The sequence below is a fragment of the Saccostrea echinata genome, unplaced genomic scaffold (assembly GCF_033153115.1).
Source record: "Saccostrea echinata isolate AGI-Se365-2 ecotype Australia unplaced genomic scaffold, CSIRO_AGI_Sech_v1 ptg000020l, whole genome shotgun sequence".
In the NCBI taxonomy this organism is placed as follows: domain Eukaryota; kingdom Metazoa; phylum Mollusca; class Bivalvia; order Ostreida; family Ostreidae; genus Saccostrea; species Saccostrea echinata.
Window position 1 is genome coordinate 6,036,610 of NW_026889769.1, and position 18,242 is coordinate 6,054,851.

At 33.6% G+C, this 18,242-nt stretch overlaps 1 protein-coding gene across 4 annotated transcripts in view; it reads left to right on the forward strand.

Annotated features, from left to right (window-relative positions):
- Nucleotides 1–3,050: 3,050 nt before the first annotated feature.
- Nucleotides 3,051–18,242, forward strand: part of LOC133189992 (uncharacterized) — a 39,246-nt gene continuing 24,054 nt past the window's right edge. For all 4 annotated transcript variants that reach the window (XM_061325452.1, XM_061325451.1, XM_061325454.1 and 1 more), the window contains exons 1-2: nt 3,051–3,215; nt 5,917–6,026. In XM_061325452.1, the coding sequence (XP_061181436.1) occupies nt 3,143–3,215; nt 5,917–6,026 (183 nt within the window). In that variant the 5' untranslated portion in view covers nt 3,051–3,142. The remainder of the gene's footprint in view (nt 3,216–5,916; nt 6,027–18,242) is intronic.

Below are 18,242 nucleotides of genomic sequence, written 5' to 3' on the forward strand. Positions count from 1 at the left end.
TTATTTCACTGCTTTACTTACACTGAAGCCCAAGACTGAATGAAAAGTTCAGTTTTTTTTTTTTTTTTTTTTTTGACATTTCAGACACTCACAAAAAGAGTCAAGCCCATAACCCCTAGCTTTTCCTTTATTTCATTCTTTAGATATTTCTATTGTGAATAATTATTATTTCTTTATGATTTCAATGCGTATATCTCTGTCCTACATACTTGTAGAGGATGAATGCCGTAAAGGTTAAAAGTTTCCATTTAACGTAGGATAACCTTGGGACTCTAGTACTTTATATTGATAACTAGTAATTGCTCCTCTTTTTACAGAGTGCTATTTGTTAATTTTGTGGCTCTGTTCTGGAACATTTATTTAGCCTGGAAGTCTGAGACAGCTCATCGCCAATATCAATCAAATATTCAATGGAAAGAACAGGATGTTTAATGTATACTGGTACAGTATTGTTTCAACAGAAACAATTATCTCTCTATAACACAGCTGTGCCTGGTGAGTTTAAAAAGGGGTGAAATCATTTGCAAAAATGTGATAGGACCAAAATGACATGGGGCGAAAATAACCCTGTACGCAGTAGCAACCAACTTCTTAATTTTCACTTTGGGAACTTCATCAAAAAAGGTCAATTTTTCAAAAGAATAGTTGTCAATGTTATTGATTTCTTTTTCATTTTTAGTGAAATAAAATGTTGGACACTTTGCATTTATCTTATATATACAATAGTGTACTGCTTTTCATTTACTAACAATATTTAAATGGGAATAAACCTGCTTTTACTTGTGGATGTACCGGTTGGTTGAGGCTGGATATACCATAATTTTCATTCCCTTTTTTATTAAATCTATCGAGTTTCTAATTTTGAGCGTGAAGTTTAGGAAAAAAGTACTTGAAGATGCAGTTGCATTGCTGTTTAGTGTACAATTTTTCCGTTTATTATTGTTTATCATTTGAAAAATGGCTTAAATCTAATGAATTCAACAATCACCTGTGTTTGTAATTATTGGCATGAGCTCTGTTATTATAGTCCCCTACCGGTAAAACCGGAGAGGACTAAAACTGCTATACTATGAATTCATTTTTGATAAGTCTTTGTGTCTACAGATAAAAAAATCAGATGGAGGAGGAGGTTACTCCAGAGTACCAACATTATACAAATTTTTGACAGCTAAAACTATCTACAAAATAGGAATGCAAGCGTGTACAAGAGTTTACAGGTGTTGGAAAATAAAATAAAGGTTGTACATGTATTTCATTGTTTAAAAATTTACATAACAAATTTGCTTAATCCAATGAAAATATATTTTAGGCCAAAATAAAAAATACCTTTGTTTCCCCTAACGCGACCGACCCAATTAAAACGCGCCGACTGGAAAGTTTTTTTCATAAGATTATTCAAATATTTTTTTTTTTATACATTTATCAACTTCTATAAAATAAAATTCCATCAAATCTGTTTTTTATCAGAACGACTGATTTTGTTCTGTGATTTTCAAGCGTTTATTGGAAACAAAATAGCGCCTACAACATGTGGTCACGGAGGGTTAGTTCGTGTTTTAAAAGAAAGGCAACGTATCAACCTTATACCTTTAGCATATTAGAATCCTGCACTCTTGAAACACTTCGTTTATAAAATATAATATCCAATGACTAATTGAAAGTGTTTGGGTTGTTCTTAAAATTAAGGTACGTAGAGAGCATGCTTAGGCTCATATGTCGTCCTCGTGATACCCCTCATGAGCAGACAAGGGGCCCACCTTGTGAAAACACCAATCAATTTCATTGCATTTTATTTAATTTGAGTTTTGATCTTGTACACAATTCATCAATATTCCAATGTTTACTATATGGGACCATAGGAGTTGTAAATAAGTCTGCATATTTCATCCTAATGAATAGAATTCAAATGTCCTTATTTTCATGCCTTTTAATCATGGGTTAAACTTCGTAACTTTGAAATTGTGTATGACATGTTATCATTTTTAGATATTGTTTGCCTCAATTAAATATTGTTAACATGGTTTTACCAAATAGATTTGAAATTATGATACAAGCTTCCTGAGACGTCCGTGTATTTTTCTTTAATAAGGCCCTGGAAGATTGGTTGTTTCTTTGATTTGAATCCCTTTGATAATTGTTGGGACAACAACATTTATCTAAACATTTGTCTGGTGAAGGACTCCAAATTTAGACGTGTACGCGGCACTTTAGACCATGAGCAGTGGGGATTTTTTTTTTCATGCCAGTATCTACTGCGTAACTGGACCTAAGTTTTTACTGTGCCATTCGAAGAACTGTTCTCAACGTCCCGCATTGGGATTTGAACCTGCAAATTAGAAATAGCTCCTTACTTCGAGACTCTTAAACGAAATGCTCTAGAAGCACTGCACAATTCGAGGCACTTGAAAAAGTACAAAGCAATGGAAGCTGATAGTAGGTATAAAAAAGTACCCTTGTGTGCAGTGTTTGCGTACCCGAGAATCTTTTAAACAGATGTATTCGATTTCAACAAATTTACTCTGGTATGAGATATTTCGATTGAATAATAGTTGTGAATTAATTTACCTTATATGTTGAGTTTAAACTGCATTTGTATGGTATTCTAGCTGTTTACAAATCACTTTCTTTTGTACTTAACTTATTTATAAAGATATCATTCTATTAAATTTTAAGAATGTATTTTCAAAGCTGCTGTCAAAAAAATTATTTGCCTACCTACCTACCCATCTTGAGATTTTAGGGTCGGGTTAGGGGAAACAAAGATACTTTTAATGATGGCCTTATCATGACTATTCATGACATCAGAAAATCTTTTAGCGTTTCTGAGATCTCGTCCAGACAAAATCTTTTAAAAAAATAAATCATGCAATAAAAAATTTATAACAAATAGACTATAAATATTACAGATGTGCATAAATCACAAATCTTTCATGGGTTTGTCTGTCCTTGATTTCTGTCGCAATCGCTAGAGGGCTAGCAATTAAAAAGGTAGACAACCCAATTCACTTTCATACGGAACTCATCTCGATCACAGAAACGCGCGAGGGATTCCGGGATCAGTTGCTTGGGAAGCAGCCGGTCTGCTACGTGATGGAAAAATTTATCATCAGTTTTACTTAAAGCATAATATTTATGAGAAAAAATGGCAATTTTACTACGAAGTTATCTCCGTGTCTTAGAGAAGCATCCATTGCTTACAATGTCTTGCACTACAGGTAAGTGTTTTATGCACGAACAGACCCATTAAATCCACTCCCCAAATCAAGAGATTTCTATAGGTGGATCCATAAATACTCTGTGACCCTCTTTTATGAATTTTTACACTGTACAGTCCAGTGTTTATCTCGTTGATTTTTGAAAATTTTTGCTAAATGTACAGTTGTATTATGTATATTTGCCAAAATGTACCACTGTGTACAGAAAAATTAAAAATCTGATGATTTTTAAAGGCGACACTCATAAAGACAACAGTAAATGAGTAACACTGTTGATATCTGTTTAAAATAATGCAGTTTATGTAGATAAAAAAATAAAAATTAAGTTTAATGAATATCGACAGTGATTGATCGAGGAAACTCGATCTGAACACGTGTTATATCAGCTACAGTTAGTCCTAGTCTGAATAAGCTTACTTTAACGACTAACTACTATAGTATACTTGAATGACTTACAAGGAACAAAAATCCAAACCGTGAAAAATCTTGGAAAATTCGGACTAGTGAAATGATGTCTTAATTTAAAAAAAAAAAATCTGGTTTTGCTGTCACATGTTATTCTACCTATGCTTTACTAGAATATGCAGTAAAACCTCATTATCAAAAACTCACTGGGACTGAGAAAAAACTTCGAGATATTTAAGAATTCGGGATATCAAGGGTAAAATACTTAAAGAATAAGTGGTTGGGACTTCCAAATCACTTCGACATATCCATGGTATTTGAGATATCAGTGTTCAAGATTCCGTGCTTAAGAGTACTATAGACTTTACATGTAGCTAGCACATCCTCCAGGAGGAGGTAATGCTGAACTTTTTAGAAATAGAAAAGGATATTTCTCAATTAATGTACAGGCAATCTGTGATTATGAACTCAAACTTAATAATGTTGTAATACGTTGGCCCTGCAGTACACATGACAGTAGAATTTTTGATAATTCTTATATTTGTGCTAAGTTCAAACACAGAGAAATTAATGGAATTTTGCTGGGTGACAATGGATACCCATTGTGGTCTTACCTTACAACATCAGTTCTCACCCCATACTTTTGAGAGGAGAGAAGATTCAATTTTGCTTTATGCAATATATACACATGTAAAAATTGAAAACGTTTTTGGCATCATGAAGAAATGATTTCCATGTTTGTGACAGCAGCTTTGACTAAAACTTCATACAAGCTGTATATTATTGTACATGTACCATCTGACCAGTATAGTCAACAACAAAAAACAGCCCAGTTAGGATATGCTGTATCCTGTCACACAAAAAAAGAGGATTCTAATGAGACTGAACTAGCTGGAATTGCTCAGAAGAAACTTGTGAGAATAGAAATGTGAGAATATTTTAGATTAACAGATTTGCTTTCCATAAGTGCAGGGATCTGTGTCCTCTTTTAAAATATTTCCATGCTTTTGATTTCTGGGAGGCATGCACATGTTTAATCTTGTGTAGGTGACTAGCACAGGTTTGATTCAAAATTCATATAAACACACCACAACACAATAATAGCAATTGGAATTACTCAGTTATATATAAACTGTGAAAACTAATCAAAACAAAGTGGTCCTATTTGTTACAGCCTAGATAAAATCTCATGGTATATAACGGTAAATAAAACAGGATGTGTTACAATACATTTAAAAATATTACTTATTTTTTAAAATGTATATATATCCGAGTAACAATTTTACTAACTGATTCTCGCATCATTTGAAGATTACCTGATACACTACTCTCTACCAATAAGTTTTTATATCTCTTTATTATACATGTATAACATAGAAAAATCTTGAAAAAAAAATTATTCATTATACATATAGAGACATACATTTGGTATCTGTTTTCATGATTTTTGAGAAAAAAGGTTTGTTTTTAGCAGGTGACTTTAAAGGGATGTGATAATGTAATCCAGGGTTTGACACTTAGGCACGTCTGACCGACCCAGTCTAGTAAATGTGTGGTCCGGTCGTGTTAAATGTTCATGAAATAAATGTTAACCCTCATGTCAGTCTTTCAAATAAATGCTCTAAAAACATTTTAAAGAAATTTTCTTAATTTTCCGATTGCAAACACAGCCATTGCTCTGAAAAAGAAAATTTCCCTGCATGACACATCGCTATTTTTGAGCCCGGATGTAATAGACAACATGGACAAGTCACAATCGAAACTAGCTTCGTTCAGTATCATTTCGTATGAATAATCTTTGAATAATATAGTTTTTGATTTATTTACATGTATATTTACGGTAATTATTTTATTTAAGTTCCTTGAATTAATGTTCTTTAAAGCTTATAATATTCGCATGTTGACTTATTGGGCTGCTACCTATGGGCTCAATGGGCTGCTACCTATGGAACAGTCTGTCAAAATGTATACTTGAACACATGCGAGAAATACACTGTAGTATGGTTTCGAAGCTTTTTTTCCATTATAATAGCAGGTTATAAAAAGAAAATTTTCAAGTTTGGTCAGGGCTAGTGATTTTAAGGTCAAGGCTAGTAAAAATTATGAGAAGTAACCAGATTTGACTAGTACTCATAAAAGTTAATGTCAAACCCTGTAATCATTTAATGTTCAAACAGATCACTGCATGATCAGTCATGCTTGCTTATAAGCTTTTTCATTTCAGATCTTTAATGACAACCAAGGCTTTTTTCCCAAAGAAAGAAATTGCAACAAAATTATATTTTCATCTTTTTAGGCACATTAATGGCAACTGGAGATGCCATATCACAGACAGTAGTGGAAAGAACAGGGAAATTTGACCTTGTCCGAAATGGAAGATTTTTAGTTTTTGGTGTGTTTATTGGAGTAAGTATTGGTGTTTACAAATTTGAATTTTACAGATAATGGGATTAAGACCACCAAATCCTCAACTCCTGGGGACTTGACAGGCAGTTCCCAATAATTGATATTTAAAATAAAAGACATAAAAAGATTGAATTGATCTTGAATATAGACCCCATTGAAAATTGAAAAGCAAGATGTGTTTGTGAAACATTGATGCCCCAGTATGGCAACTTACAACGAAGGTTAAACTTTCTCAAACACAAATCAAACACAGTCAAACCTCGTTATCTCAAACTCAAGGGACCGAGAAAATACTTCGAGATAACCGAGGATTTGAGATATCCAGAGTAAAATACTTTAGGAATATGCAGTTGGGACTTCAAAATCACTTTGACATATCCATGGTATTCGAGATATACGTGTTCGAGATACCAAAGTTCAACTGTATTTTGGTACCCAAAGTAAAGTCTTGTTTCGAAGAATATACCTGTGAAATATGAAAGCCCTAGCAGCAACCATTGAAAAGATATGGAAAAGGTTAAAAGTTTTTCAAAAGTGAGTCAAATATGAAAGTCATGGTCAAATGGTCAAAATTAATAGTGCCGAAGGATAGGCCTTCTCACAAGAAATATACATGTGAAATATGAAAGCCCTAGCACAAACCATTCAAAAGTTATGACCAAGGTTAAAGTTTTTCAAAAGTAGGTCAAACTCCAAGGTTAAGGTCAAAAGTTCAAAGTTGTTGGTATAAGTAAGGACTTGTCACAAGGATTACATACAGGTAACTCTTGATGGCTCGAACTGCGATCTCTGGAAGTTCTTGATCGCTCGAAGTGAGTCTCCGGTGCCGAATTTTTCCCCTATATAACTAAGCAAATTTACTCTTGATTTCTCGAACTCTTGATCTCTCAAAACCCTTGATCCCTTGAAGTCAAAATGGAGTCCCGCTATGCATATTCTATTAGAATTTACCCTCGATACCTCGAAGTGACTATGTGTATACAAGGTTATGTAATTAGCACCTTTACCTGGACATTCAAATGGCCCCAGGTAGAAGACGCGGGTCTCGAGGAACAGGATGTTTATTCAGGTAACACTTATGCTGCAAGGTGATAATTGATTTATAATTAATCATATTTTGCCTATATGCTATTAAAATAATTATCATCGACTGTCTTACAATAATTTAGAGACGAAGTGTCAGTGAAAAGTAGTAATTGATTAAAAGACAAACCACTGATTTAATTTTTATTTCGAGTCAGTGTCAAAGTTAAACGAAATATGAAAAAGCAGAAATGTTCAGCCTCAATGTCAGTATGACGACTATTATTTGACAAATACTTACAGAACTGCGTTCAATGATCATGTTTGAAATACTCAATGCTATGTACGACGCCATAAAATGTCGTTTACACATAACGAATGTGTAGTATGATGTCCGTATTACAAAGAATAAATAAATGAAATGACGATATACATGTACATTTTTTGCTTACTCAGTTTAATGAAATATTCATCTAAATTATGAATAAATATATAAAAACCACGTGGAAAAGGTTAGCACTGCATAAAAATAATTACATCTGGTAAGACTAATTTTAAAACCTGTCAACAAACCCGGAAAATTCCCGACTCTTGAAAACTCGAACTCTTTCAAGATCTCTCGAAGTTTTTCCTCGGTCCTGTGGATTTCGAGGTATGGAGAGTTACCTGTATGTTAAATAAGAAAGTCCTAGCAACAACTGTTCAAAAGTAATGGCCAAGGTTAAAGTATTTCTAAAGTAGGTCAACCTCCAAGGTCAAGGTCAAAAGGTCAAAGTTGTTGGTATCCAAAGTAAGGTCTTGTCACAAGGATTACATATGTGAAGTATGATGTGAAGTATGAAAGCCCTAGCACCAACTGTTCAAAAGTAATGGCCAAGGTTAATGTTGGGTAAAATTTTGCAAAACTGGGTCAAACTCCAAGGTCAAAAGGTCAAATATGATGGTACTCATACACATGTGAAATATGAAAGCCATAGCTCCAACCAATCAAAAGTTATGGGCAAGGTTAAAGTTTTTGTGCATAAACAGACAGACAGACAGATGGACAGACAGGGCAAAAACTATATGCCCCCAATTCTTTGATTACAGGGGCATAAAAATCATAGATGATGAGATATACAATGTAGGGTTGTATATGAGCTTCTTTTATCCAAAATAATAAAAATAATAATTTTGGAAAGAAGTTTGTGACTACTGCCATTATTTCTTATTAGGTTTGTTAGTGACTGTCTGTAGAAATATCAGTCTCATGGATGGCAAGGCAGAGGTAGATGAGCTGTCTATAAGATTGATCAACCAACAACCCAATATATTTTTGTAGACAGTCACTAACAAACCTGTTAAGTGATTTATTTTCTTGAGGACCATAATGCAGAAGACATACATGTATATACACTGTTATAATTGCCATATTGCTGGATATAACTTCTTACATGCCAGACATAGAAATGGTGGTAGTCACTTTCAAACAAATAAAAGTGTGATATTTTAGTCTGGGGGAAAAATAAATTTACATGAAAATTCTTGCAAAATCATTTGGTCCAAAGATATTACCCCACCTAACAGGACAAATATCCTATAGTGTGCTCTTTGAGAGAATTTCCATTAGAATCACTTTACCAGTAAACTAAGAAAGTTGTTGTATCTCCTAACTATAGCACAGTAGGTTGTTTTTAAAGTGAGATCCTGTCTATACATGTATTTTGCATAGTCTACTACCAAGAATCATTAATTCTTGTCAATTAATTATTTAATTGATGTATAACCAGGCATAGTGTGTCATTATTATTATGTTTAGGCCAGGTAAAATTAATCTTTAGATTCTCATCCCCGCCCGCCCCTCTCAAAGTGCCCCGCCCCGTTGTTTTTTATTTTGCTTTTTGGGTGCCAAACGTATTATTTTCATGTATTTTTATGGCATTATCCTGTTATTCGCTCCGCGGGTTGAATAATATTTGACGTTATTGACGTTATGTCAAATGAAAACCATTGGTCGATGTGAGGTCAGTATTTGAGAGTTTTATAGGTGGAGGTGCTACTAAATACAGGAAAGGGAAATCAAGAGTTCAGGACTGAATCTATATGTAGCCTACATAATAAACATACAAATTTCAAGCGTTGTTTTATATTTTATCTTCACAATATAAAATAAGAAATTTATAAATGAAATTTGAAAGTTTGCCCTTGTGCATAAACATTTTATGCAAGGACAAAGGGCCATACTTATTCGCACTGGTGCGAATAACAGGAGTATATATATGCCGACGATCTTTCCATTTTCAAGCTAAAATGCTCTGGAAAGGGAAGACTTCCCGGGAAAAGGGTTTCTTTTGGGGAGAGTACATAAAAAATGGGGCTTGGAGTTTTTTGGGGAATATTCCCTCTAAAATTGGCATTTTATGAAAGGACATAGGGCCATACTTATTCGCACCGGTGCGAATAACAGGAGTATATATATACAGACGATCTTTCCATTTTCAAGCTAAAATGCTCTGGAAAGGGAAGACTTCTCGGGAAAAGGGTTTCTTTGGGGGAGAGTATATAAAAAATGGGGCTTGGAGTTTTTGGGGGGATATTCCCTCTAAAATTGGCATTTTATGAAAGGACATAGGGCCATACTTATTCGCACCGGTGCGAATAACAGGAGTATATATATACCGATGATCTTTCCAATTTCAAGCTAAAATGCTCTGGAAAGGGAAGACTTCTCGGGAAAAGGTTTTCTTTGGGGGAGAGTATATAAAAAATGGGGCTTGGAGTTTTTGGGGGGATATTCACTCTAAAATTGGCATTTTATGAAAGGACATAGGGCCATACTTATTCGCACCGGTGCGAATAACAGGAGTATATATATACAGACGATCTTTCCATTTTCAAGCTAAAATGCTCTGGAAAGGGAAGACTTCTCGGGAAAAGGGTTTCTTTGGGGGAGAGTATATAAAAAATGGGGCTTGGAGTTTTTTGGGGGATATTCCCTCTAAAATTGGCATTTTATGAAAGGACATAGGGCCATACTTATTCGCACCGGTGCGAATAACAGGAGTACAGTGGCGCCTCGTTTATCCGGACGCCTCTGTCCCCAACGAAATCGTCCGGATAAATGAATCGTCCGGATAATTGAATCACATATCAAAAAGCACTCTCTATATAAGCATGTATAGATGCACATTCTTGTTTCAAATGTGACAGCAAAAAGAAAAAAACTTTTAAATTATATTTTGGTTAATTGTTTTAAAAGCAGTAATTGATTAATAAAAAAATGGATGGCCAATTTTATGCCGAGACCTCCTTTTTAATTCACCTTCTCTTTGACATGTGACTTCATGGGTTGAGCAAATTTTGATCTACTGTTGTTTTATTTTGTCATATATTATAATTATTGAAACTTATATGATATGACAGAACTGTTCAGCATCATCATTGAAAATGTTCAACTATAAACTAACCCTGTATATTCCCCGTATATTCATTACACATGGTTACTATAAAATTAACTGAACACTGCAAACTAATCAAACAAAGTATTAAAAACATTCGTAAACACAAGCCATCTTCATGATTATCAATATTATTTTTTTCTACAGACGCTAAGTTTGAATTTCGATCATTAAAAAATACCTTGAAAAACGTAATCAACCTCTGTACGTAACGCCAGTTTGATATGTAATGGACGTTTGTAAACAGTAGTACATTAGATAGAGATATTTCTTCTGTTATGTACCTTTCTGTATTGTCTTGTGGGAAAAAAAGCGTTTCAAATACTTTTACGTTTTTTTTAGAAATGGAGCTTCGTATTTTAAACTAACGCAATCGACAGGATAAAGAGCATTACGAAATCGCTCGTTATTTATTGTTCATTTTATTTACAACTCCCCAAAATTCTCCTTAATTTAGCGATGTATATACGGTTAGCGGATTATTATTTAATTAATGCACAGTGTCAAATAAATTCTTTGAGCTTCATAATAAAGATAAACGTGTGATTGAATTGGGGTAAACACACGCTAATTATAGACGCTATTGTTTGTAGGTCACAGGTAACCGCCTTCAAACTGACTGCATGGTTAATGTTTTTACAACAATTAACACGAATGCAAGATAAGTGTGAAAATGTCGTTTCTTGAAAAATTACCGTCCGGATAAACGAGTCATTTTTCAATGAACTATTATGTTTTGTGGTAGAAATTGACCGTCCGGATACGGAACGCGAATTTCCGGATTAATGAGACAAAATAACGTGGAAAAAATCGGTTCCCAAAAAATATCGTCCGGATGGTGAAGCGTCCGGATAAATGGCGTCCGGATAAACGCGGCGCCACTGTATATATATACTGACGATCTTTCCAATTTCAAGCTAAAATGCTCTGAAAAGGGAAGACTTCCCGGGAAAAGGGTTTCTTTGGGGGAGAGTATATAAAAAATGGGGCTTGGAGTTTTTTGGGGGATATTCCCTCTAAAATTGGCATTTTATGAAAGGACATAGGGCCATACTTATTCGCACCGGTGCGAATAACAGGAGTATATATATACTGACGATCTTTCCATTTTCAAGCTAAAATGCTCTGGAAAGGGAAGACTTCTCGGGAAAAGGTTTTCTTTGGGGGAGAGTATATAAAAAATGGGGCTTGGAGTTTTTGGGGGGATATTCCCTCTAAAATTGGCATTTTATGAAAGGACATAGGGCCATACTTATTCGCACCGGTGCGAATAACAGGAGTATATATATACAGACGATCTTTCCATTTTCAAGCTAAAATGCTCTGGAAAGGGAAGACTTCTCGGGAAAAGGGTTTCTTTGGGGGAGAGTATATAAAAAATGGGGCTTGGAGTTTTTTGGGGGATATTCCCTCTAAAATTGGCATTTTATGAAAGGACATAGGGCCATACTTATTCGCACCGGTGCGAATAACAGGAGTACAGTGGCGCCTCGTTTATCCGGACGCCTCTGTCCCCAACGAAATCGTCCGGATAAATGAATCGTCCGGATAATTGAATCACATATCAAAAAGCACTCTCTATATAAGCATGTATAGATGCACATTCTTGTTTCAAATGTGACAGCAAAAAGAAAAAAACTTTTAAATTATATTTTGGTTAATTGTTTTAAAAGCAGTAATTGATTAATAAAAAAATGGATGGCCAATTTTATGCCGAGACCTCCTTTTTAATTCACCTTCTCTTTGACATGTGACTTCATGGGTTGAGCAAATTTTGATCTACTGTTGTTTTATTTTGTCATATATTATAATTATTGAAACTTATATGATATGACAGAACTGTTCAGCATCATCATTGAAAATGTTCAACTATAAACTAACCCTGTATATTCCCCGTATATTCATTACACATGGTTACTATAAAATTAACTGAACACTGCAAACTAATCAAACAAAGTATTAAAAACATTCGTAAACACAAGCCATCTTCATGATTATCAATATTATTTTTTTCTACAGACGCTAAGTTTGAATTTCGATCATTAAAAAATACCTTGAAAAACGTAATCAACCTCTGTACGTAACGCCAGTTTGATATGTAATGGACGTTTGTAAACAGTAGTACATTAGATAGAGATATTTCTTCTGTTATGTACCTTTCTGTATTGTCTTGTGGGAAAAAAAGCGTTTCAAATACTTTTACGTTTTTTTTAGAAATGGAGCATCGTATTTTAAACTAACGCAATCGACAGGATAAAGAGCATTACGAAATCGCTCGTTATTTATTGTTCATTTTATTTACAACTCCCCAAAATTCTCCTTAATTTAGCGATGTATATACGGTTAGCGGATTATTATTTAATTAATGCACAGTGTCAAATAAATTCTTTGAGCTTCATAATAAAGATAAACGTGTGATTGAATTGGGGTAAACACACGCTAATTATAGACGCTATTGTTTGTAGGTCACAGGTAACCGCCTTCAAACTGACTGCATGGTTAATGTTTTTACAACAATTAACATGAATGCAAGATAAGTGTGAAAATGTCGTTTCTTGAAAAATTACCGTCCGGATAAACGAGTCATTTTTCAATGAACTATTATGTTTTGTGGTAGAAATTGACCGTCCGGATACGGAACGCGAATTTCCGGATTAATGAGACAAAATAACGTGGAAAAAATCGGTTCCCAAAAAATATCGTCCGGATGGTGAAGCGTCCGGATAAATGGCGTCCGGATAAACGCGGCGCCACTGTATATATATACTGACGATCTTTCCAATTTCAAGCTAAAATGCTCTGAAAAGGGAAGACTTCCCGGGAAAAGGGTTTCTTTGGGGGAGAGTATATAAAAAATGGGGCTTGGAGTTTTTTGGGGGATATTCCCTCTAAAATTGGCATTTTATGAAAGGACATAGGGCCATACTTATTCGCACCGGTGCGAATAACAGGAGTATATATATACTGACGATCTTTCCATTTTCAAGCTAAAATGCTCTGGAAAGGGAAGATTTCTCGGGAAAAGGGTTTCTTTGGGGGAGAGTATATAAAAAATGGGGCTTGGAGTTTTTGGGGGGATATTCACTCTAAAATTGGCATTTTATGAAAGGACATAGGGCCATACTTATTCGCACCGGTGCGAATAACAGGAGTATATATATACAGAAAATCTTAATTTCCATTTTCAAGCTGAAGTTCTCTGGATTTTTTTTTGGGGGGGGGGGGATATTCATGATGAAAAGGCATTTTATGGATGAAAATAGAGTTATACTTATTCGCACCGGTGCGAATGAACAGAGGTAGATTTTTTACAAACGCCATTCTCAATTGTTTAGCAGTGTTAACTGGACCATAGGTGAATGCTATTCATGCATCTGTTAGTCATTGTTCCTATTGTTAGGAGTAAATGTGAAAGCGTATTTTTCTTTAATTGTTGTTATGGCATTGAATTTAAAGATCAGATACAGTAAAGATCGAAGAAATGATATCATGTATGTACAGAGATGTATTCCCTGTTCAAATGACATAATGTGTTTTGTAAATTCACAAAAATATACAGGACTGTGTCTCTGCAAACGCATGGCTTCCTTACCTAAAAGAAATTTTAATTGAAATGGCATGAAAATATGGTTTATTCCGTTACAGGTGTATAAATAAACATAAAATATATTATACAGTTGAGTACATTATTAATTTCCTCAGTTTTAAATTAACGTGTAAACAAACAATAGATAAAACATGAAGATAATTATGGTTTATTCCGTAATAAAACAAGCATGAAAATATAATATATTTCACTTTATTCCCTGAGAAATGAATGAACATGAAATTATTAATGAAAATAGGGTTTATTCCGTTACATTATATAGAGAGTAACTTGATGAAATTTATTTCCTCACGCAAAAGAAATAAAGAAAATCACGGAAAAAACGCTCTATATTATCTCACATTTAAAATTTCACTCAATACTGAAATTTAATCGGGGTTAAAAAGAATTCCGACGAAATAAACGCTAATTTCTTAAAATATATATTCTTTCAAGGGAGGTTTAAAATACGAAAAAACGTCATTTAATTTGAGTTTAAGAATATATGATAATCAAAGAAAAAATTACGACGGAATAAAGGCTAATTTCTTAAAATATATATTCTTTCAAAGGCAAGTAGAAAAACATAACGTCAACAACGTCAAATATTATTCACTCCGCGGTGCGAATAACAGGATAATGCCATTTTTATTCAGCAAGAATCTGGGTCAAAATTTAAGAGTTATCTCCCGTCTGTATTAAAAGTCGCGTGGCGCTATTTATAGCAAAAAAACTATGTGAAGAATGGAGAAAAATCGGCAATAAAAGCAGTTTAAATATGTAAGGAAAAGATAATTTGTCAGTAGAGAGAAGGCAGAAAAGCAAAAATAACATATAAACACATCTAGATACCATAACTGGCATGGGCAAGTTTTTAAAGAGATTTTAACCAAGTAAAAACAGACGAAGAAAATACACATGGTCAAGACTCAAGTTTTAAATAACGATCTCCAGTTGTATGTGATTTTGCATTAAAAAAAATAAAACATCGTCCAAAGACTTTAGAGAATAATAGTGCTAAGGAAATGTTAAATCTTAAAACTGTTCAGGCCTAGGCTTTTCAGTAGAATATTTTACAGATTTACACAATCCTGTTTTGCAAATATGATATATTTTAATGTCGAACATGTCAAGTCTCAAGAACGATTGAATGTATCAGGACAGTGTAAATCTGTGATATCTGTATATCACATAGAACAGGAGTTGTTGGTAAAACTATAAGGTATTTGGGAAAAGGCCGATGAGAAAACATGCATATGCAATTTATTATGATCAGCACCTCATTTTGTTTGGCGTGTGCCGTATCCGTGTACTTGATAATTTGTTAATAAAACTAACGTTATATATATTTTTAATTTTCTATAACAAGAATCTTCTGTAGATATTTAAAAGAATATGAAAACAATAAAATCTATTCATATTGGCATTAACATATGTTAAATTTACGTGTACGAATGTTTTGTTGATACTTTCAATTATAAAAAATAAAAAATAAAATCCGCCCACCCGCCCCAATTTTTTAGCAAATTAGGATGAGAATCTAAATTTTAAATTTATATGGCCTTATTCAGGCAAAGAATCAAATACATTACAAATCATAGTACAGTTACATTAATAATATCAATTTGGAATCGCTGAAGAGTTTTGGCATATATACATGTATCTATCACAATTTAATAAACAATATCAACCCAGTTATTATCACAGTTATCATTATCACAGATATATACTGATCTCAGAACCAGATCTTATCACATGTAATACAAATTAACATATTTTTAATCAATCTTTGCCTAGGATAACCCATGAAAGCAATATATAAAACTTGCTTATTTCCAATGAGGACCTAAGATGTTACAAGTTGATTATATATGACTAAGACAGCATAGACAAAAATAAAATTGAACATTATATGAATTTCCTAGCCTGAATAAAGTAAAATTACATTTATATGTACACAGTTTAAATTTTCAAGTTAATATGAAGTATTTTTAAAAATGTAGCATATCATAAAAATACTATATATAAATACTCTCTTCCCTCTGGACTTCGAGTTTCTTGTGTAAGATGCAACTTGATAGCAGATTTAAAACCAGCTCTACTAGTTATAGTTTTTACTTCCAAAGGCTGTGAATTCCAGTTTAAAATGGCATGATAATAAAAATTTGAACTGTTGTTTGCTCTAACCCTGGGCACATGATAATTAAAATTTGATAATAAATCTTACTGTTTTGGTTTGAAGAACTAGCTTGCAGCTTATTCATCAAAGATTTAGATAGACTTTCATACCATGCAGAAGAGCAATAATCAAAATAGCATTGAATAAGTGCAGAAGCTAATGTTATCCTTAACCTTTTATTTAACCAATTTCCATTTCTGTATAAAAACTTAAGTCTGGAAGTAACCCTAGCCATGATCTCATCCACTATTAGATTGCATTTTAGAAATTTATCAATTGTTATTCCCAGATACTTAACAGACTCACTAGATTTGATAACATAATTGTAACATTTGACCTCAAATTGACCTTCATTTTTTAACTTGCATCTAGGGCCAAAAAGAATAGACTCTGTTTTTCCAAGATGGAGGGATAACTTGTTGTTATCTATGAGCCACTCAGAACACTTCTCTAACACCTTGCCAAGTTTATCTGAGATCACATTAGGGTCTCTGTGTGAGTACAGGATGGCACTGTTGTCTGCATATAGGATAAGTTTATAGTCTGTGTCTGTACTAATGGACATATCATTTACATAAAAACAAAAAAGGACCCAAAATGCTCCCTTGGGGTACCCCACAAGTAATTTTTCTCTGACTTCGAAATAACACCTCCACATCCCACCACTTGAGACCTGCCAGTTAAGTATGATTTAAACCATTGGTTGTCAATTCCCATAATGTCTAGTTTATTACATAAAATTTCATGGTCCACTGTATCAAATGCTTCTTGTAGGTCTAACATTATCATTCCTATAAATAATCCCTTAGAGTTATTGTCCCTTATATATGGTCTAACAAGTGTATTAAGCATGTGTCAGTGGAGTATTTGCTTCGAAACCCAGATTGAAACTCATTCAACATATAAGACCACCAAGTTATCCATACACAAATGATTCAGACACAGAACTTAGAATAAGAGAATTGTTATACAAATTTTGGTTTGAGTAAAAACTTCTAAAATAATTTGAAATTACATTGTATGTGCCCTTTGCAGTGGGTAGGGCTCCCACCAGCTTTGATGCAAGTGTAGTAAAAAAAATTATTAAAATAATTAGCGATTTCCACATCATCATGACAAATATCATCATTAATATTTAAAACAATTTTTTCTCTTCTTTTTGATTTCTATAATCTAAATTTTTCAGCTCAGCTGATCCCAAAGTTTTTTAGGGTTATCCTTATTTTCTTCAAGATTTTCAGTGACATATTCTGACCTAGCCTTTTTAATCTGTCCTTGAAGTAAATTTCTAACTCGTGAAAATTTTTTCTGATCTTCATCTTTTTTACTTTTTCTAGAAATATTCAAAAGCCTATCTCTCTCATTTGTAAGTTCTAAGATTTCATGATTCATCCATCATTCTGTCCTCTGTTTTAACCTCACCTGTTTTATAAGTGCAAATCTATTAACAATATTCAAAAATATTTCCTTAAAGACATTCCAGTTTGAATCAACACAATCAGATGATGTACAAAATGTCCAGTCAACCTTTTCTAATTCTTCAACAAACAGAGCAGAATCAAAATTTTTCCTTGATCTAATTTTCACAGTATTATGTTCTTTAATTTGGCCTTTAGAAATTTTTCTAGTGCAAAAAATTAGATTATGATCACTGAGACCCATTGTGCACAGGCGCTTGACGTTTTTAACCTTTCTTTCCATAAATAAAAAATCCCCCATACTATAATAATAACAAGGTTCGTCACGGTCGCCATCTTGAATTTTTCAGTTCAACTACTTCGCCTCGATTTTTAGTCTAAAATGTGTTTAAAAATAACGGATACAACCGTTTCCCTCAAGTACTTACTTTAACTATGCCTCCACTTTCGGGCAATTCAACCCAAATCACATTAAATCCTCTCTAATTCTTAAAATGTCGCTACAAACTCAGTCTACTGCTACCGATTCCGTAAAACTTAGAAAAGGGAGGCCGGAAGTTGATGTTAGAACGT